At 37.2% G+C, this 4,584-nt stretch overlaps 1 protein-coding gene across 1 annotated transcript; it reads left to right on the top strand.

Moving 5' to 3' along the window:
* The first annotated feature begins 1,800 nt into the window (after positions 1-1,800).
* On the top strand, positions 1,801-3,379 carry arl4cb (ADP-ribosylation factor-like 4Cb). The gene has a single exon (XM_084121863.1). The coding sequence runs from the start codon at positions 2,173-2,175 to the stop codon at positions 2,749-2,751; it is 579 nt and encodes a 192-aa protein (XP_083977989.1). The 5' UTR covers positions 1,801-2,172; the 3' UTR covers positions 2,752-3,379.
* The last annotated feature ends 1,205 nt before the right edge of the window (positions 3,380-4,584 follow it).

Genomic DNA, 4,584 nt, shown 5'->3' with positions numbered 1-4,584 from the left:
TAGTCAAATTATTTTTATGATAAAATAATTAAGATTTCTGTGCCACCCCAGACTGGTTGCTGGCCCTTGCCTGGCCACCCCTATGAAAAAATCCTGGCTCCGCCACTGTTATTAGATCTTTCTTAGTAAGTCTGATTAAAATTCTGAAAGTGCTTTTAACTTTTCAGTCTATGATAGTTTGCCAATTCAGTGCTCCTTTTCTTAATAGCCTATTGCACCAATCTGTTGATAAATACTTTGGCCTATGGATTTGTCAACAATTTTAATTACCCGCCTCTTTTCTTAATTTTATGAGGACTGGTTTTAGACAAAATTTTTATTTGATAGCATGCCACAACACTCATCCATGAAAAGTGTTACATCATTGCTTACGTTTTTGGTCTCAGAGGCCACAGCTACAGTGTTACCAAATGCAATGAAGTTTAACAACCAGTCTCTGACCGGTGCACACATAGAGATACACTTTTCTGGGGTCAATTTGAAAGGCTGGGTTTTTACAAAAACCCTGTACCTACTATGAACGGCAGGTGGCGCTACATACCAACAATAACAATATCCGCAATGTAACTTTTATGTAACTGAAATAAGACCGTGAGATAATGCTCGTTTTAGGAAAAGATTTTGGTCAGACGAATTACAAATTGAATCACTTTGAAGAGGTAGTAGGTTATATACTAATGATTTGTTGTGAAATATAGGCCTGAGTAGACGGCATCTTATTTAAATTATTTCAGGGAATGTTGAAATACGTGTCTAAAATGTAGCATTTGTTCCTAATGTGTTTCTGAACAAATCGGTACAACCCTGTTGACGCACCCTGGTTTCGAATGCAATACATCTTCCATGAAAACTAGGTATAACCTGTGTCCTGTGCACATAGCCTACTGCTGAGGAAGGTTGTGTGGAAAACCGTTTTAACATTTAATCCTTAGAACCAACTAGTAGTGAACTATTTTTGTTCCTATAACTTATTTACTTAAATTTTATTACTGGCCATACACTCTTAAAAATGAAGGTTCTTTATTGGCATCGATGGTTCCATGAAGAAACGGAACCTTTCCATTGCACAAAAGGTTCTTTATAGAGTAAGGGTTATTTAGATTAGGCTATTAAAATGTTTTTCCACAATAAGAAGAACATTGTTCTTTTAAGAACTTTTTACTAAAAGGTTCTTTGGGTAACCCAAAATTGTTATTCTATGGCATCGCTGTGAAAAACAACGTGGAACCTTTATTTTTCAGAGTGTATTTTCGAAATCACTAACTAGCCTATTATTCATTAGATATGGACGTAATTAATAATTAATGAGGGACCATTGAATATTGAAAAATAATGTACATTCTGGGTGTGCATTGTTTTTAAATAATTCATTGACCCCCCTCGTCAATTAGCCTATTCCATAATTATTTAAGCACAAAATGTTTTACATGGCAAAATACATTTAGGTTGCAGTTTATAAGTAACATCACACATTTTAAAATGATAGCTAATAAAAATAATAATAATAAAGCAAAAATTAGGCTTTCTTTATGTAGACTCAAATTGTCCATGTAATGTGTTTTAGCCTACTATAAAAACAAAGAAGGCTACCGATTAAATAGACTAAGTCCTATCTAAAAGTCTAATATTTATTAGTGAAAAAGATAGTCATTCGTGGACTACCAAGTGTTTAAAAAAATAATTGCTAGTAACAAAAACGTATACTAATTAGTTTAAAGGAATAAATGGCTTGCCATAAAAGGGGTTTGTTTTTCAGTTTCCACATGAAATGCGGGCGGAGTTTCTCCAGTGTGAGGAGCAGCTGCTGCAGGGCCACTGCTGGCTTTCATTCATTATCATACATTCGCTTGTGTCCATCATCTCGTGAGTAGACACGTTCGTGTTATGTCTAAAACACATTTCTGATCACATTCATTCATCGCTAATGTGGACGACCACCGGCAGAGACTGAACGCCGAGACGTCTGGAGGAATTTGAAGCAGTTTGTGGGGGGAATGTTGATGTGAGCTGTTACTGCGGAGACTCTCCGCTCACAGAGGAGTGTTTACCGAGCACGAGATGATCTCACGCGCACTGCAATGATCACTCCATCACATCCAGTCTGAATTTAGTCGAATCGCTGGTGCCGAGGGTGTCTGCTTTGGTTTTACCCCTGCTAACGAGGAGATCAAAATGGGGAACAGTTTCTCCAATATATCAGCGTTTCAGTCCCTCCATATAGTGATGCTTGGCTTGGATTCCGCAGGGAAAACCACGGTCCTTTACAGACTGAAATTCAACGAGTTTGTCAACACTGTACCCACAATAGGGTTCAACACGGAAAAGATCAAGCTTAGTAATGGCACGGCCAAAGGAATAAGCTGTCATTTTTGGGATGTTGGTGGGCAGGAGAAACTCCGGCCCTTGTGGAAATCTTACAGTAGGTGCACTGATGGCATTATTTATGTGGTGGACTCAGTAGACGTGGATCGACTGGAGGAGGCCAAGACAGAGCTCCATAAAGTGACCAAATTTGCTGAAAACCAAGGAACACCGCTTTTAGTCATAGCTAATAAACAGGATCTGCCGAAATCTCTGTCTGTGGCTGACATAGAGAAGCAGCTCGCGCTCCAGGAGCTCACGCCTGCCACTACATACCACATCCAACCGGCCTGTGCCATCATCGGTGAGGGACTTCACGAAGGCATGGACAAACTGTATGAAATGATAGTCAAACGACGAAAAAGCCTCAAACAGAAAAAGAAGCGATAACTCTGTTAGCCTGAACCTGCCTTTTTTCCATTGCTGATGGCCTGAGTCATTGGGTTTGCCATTACAACATTGCACTGTTGACATTCATCTGAATGGTTGGTTGTTCTCGAGCTGGATTTATGTTGCATGTGATTGTGATGGCGCAGGTGAACCAAAAAAATGGAAATGATTTGTTAAGGGCTGGTCCTGATTAAGCTGCCATTTATTTGCATAGCCTGGTCATCAATTTGAAGGAGTTCTCTGAAGCACTGTGAAAAACGCTGTAACATTTCATGGAATGCTTGATATTTGACTCTTATGGAAGAGAGTGAACTTCTTAGAACATTATCGAGAACTTTAGCTTCAAAATCCCAGAAGGAAATTGGGGTTTGAGGACCTTGTAATTCACAAAATTACTGTAACTTCACAGAGCCTGCAGTGAGTATATGAGACCTCATGAAGATACAGGAACTCTGAAGAACTCAAGTGATGGACAGGGCATTGCCTGCAACACGGTCCACCTCTAAGCACTTTTTTTCTTACCAAGATAGTAGTGTACAACACTGTAGATCAGATATTAGACTGTCAGTGTATTACAGAGTCTAAATGAAACCTGAAGTATTTTTCAATTAAAATGTGTTAAAGCAAACATCTTCTCTCATGTTCTTTATCATGTCGATCTGAGGGTAAAAGGTGAGGTCAGTTCAGATGTATGGATGAATCGCACCTCAGATTTTATGTTGTTCAAAGAAATAGTGATTAGATTGTTTTTTGTACCAATATGTTAGATATTAAATAGCCTATATTCATTGGAAATTTCACTAGTATGAAACTTTTGGGCTTTTTCAGTCTCTTAAAGTGGAGTTATAAGAGCTACCAAGCTGTAGAAACATTTAAAGAAGCCACACTGATAACTTCAATGCAGAAATGATAGCTTAGCCTATTACCTAAACTTATCTATGGACGGCTAAGTTTGAAATCACAATTCCACTCTCAGGACTCTGAGCTTGGAAAATATTTAACTTCATCACACTTGAATTGAACAAAATTCACAAAACTTTTATTGATAGGTGAATTGTTATCCTTCGATATTATATTTGACAGTTTTCTACAAACACACACACACATTGAATTTAATATGTCTTTCACAAATAGTGTGTATTTGGATACCCATGCTCTTTGTTATATTAGCTCAAGAGAATAAGCCCCCTTTCCAGTCATGCCATGCTGACAATGGTGTCTTTCTATCCCATATAACTCTAAGGTTTCATCCCAAGAGGGAAGAGATGGTCAGTCTATACAGAAATCCCATTTAAGAAAACTGGCTGGTCACGTACAGCCACAGTTATACCGAAATACCACGGTCTTACCTAAAAACTCAGGATTAGATTACATTTTAAATAGTCTACTAGTAATTATGCAATAATGTGTGTTTTCTTTTTGAGCGTGGTCTTCACTCATCAAATTTCCCATAAATGCACACTAAATAAACATACAAGTATAATAAAGCATTTTTGTGGTTACACTGTAAAAACGAACTTTTTGGTATAGTAATATATATTAAATTAACCATCATAATTTTTACTTTATAAAATTAAAATTCAATGAGAACTAGAATTTTCTAAGTAAAATTTTAAATATCTACACATTTAATTCATGTAATAAATTAACTGGTTGGAAAGAGTAAATCTTATTATATATTTGCTTGTAATATTTAAACATTTTATAGTCACTTCACATAAACATAGTAATTTTAAGTAAATTTTAATCGAAAAGTATAGCGCGTTTGAATCCGCACATGCGTGTTTGGACAAGACAGTCTAACTGCCACTTTGGGTCAGACGGATTGGTGAG

The sequence above is a fragment of the Abramis brama genome (assembly GCF_963993115.1).
Source record: "Abramis brama genome assembly, chromosome: 8".
Taxonomy (NCBI): domain Eukaryota; kingdom Metazoa; phylum Chordata; class Actinopteri; order Cypriniformes; family Leuciscidae; genus Abramis; species Abramis brama.
This window is presented reverse-complemented; position numbering and strand designations above follow the sequence as displayed.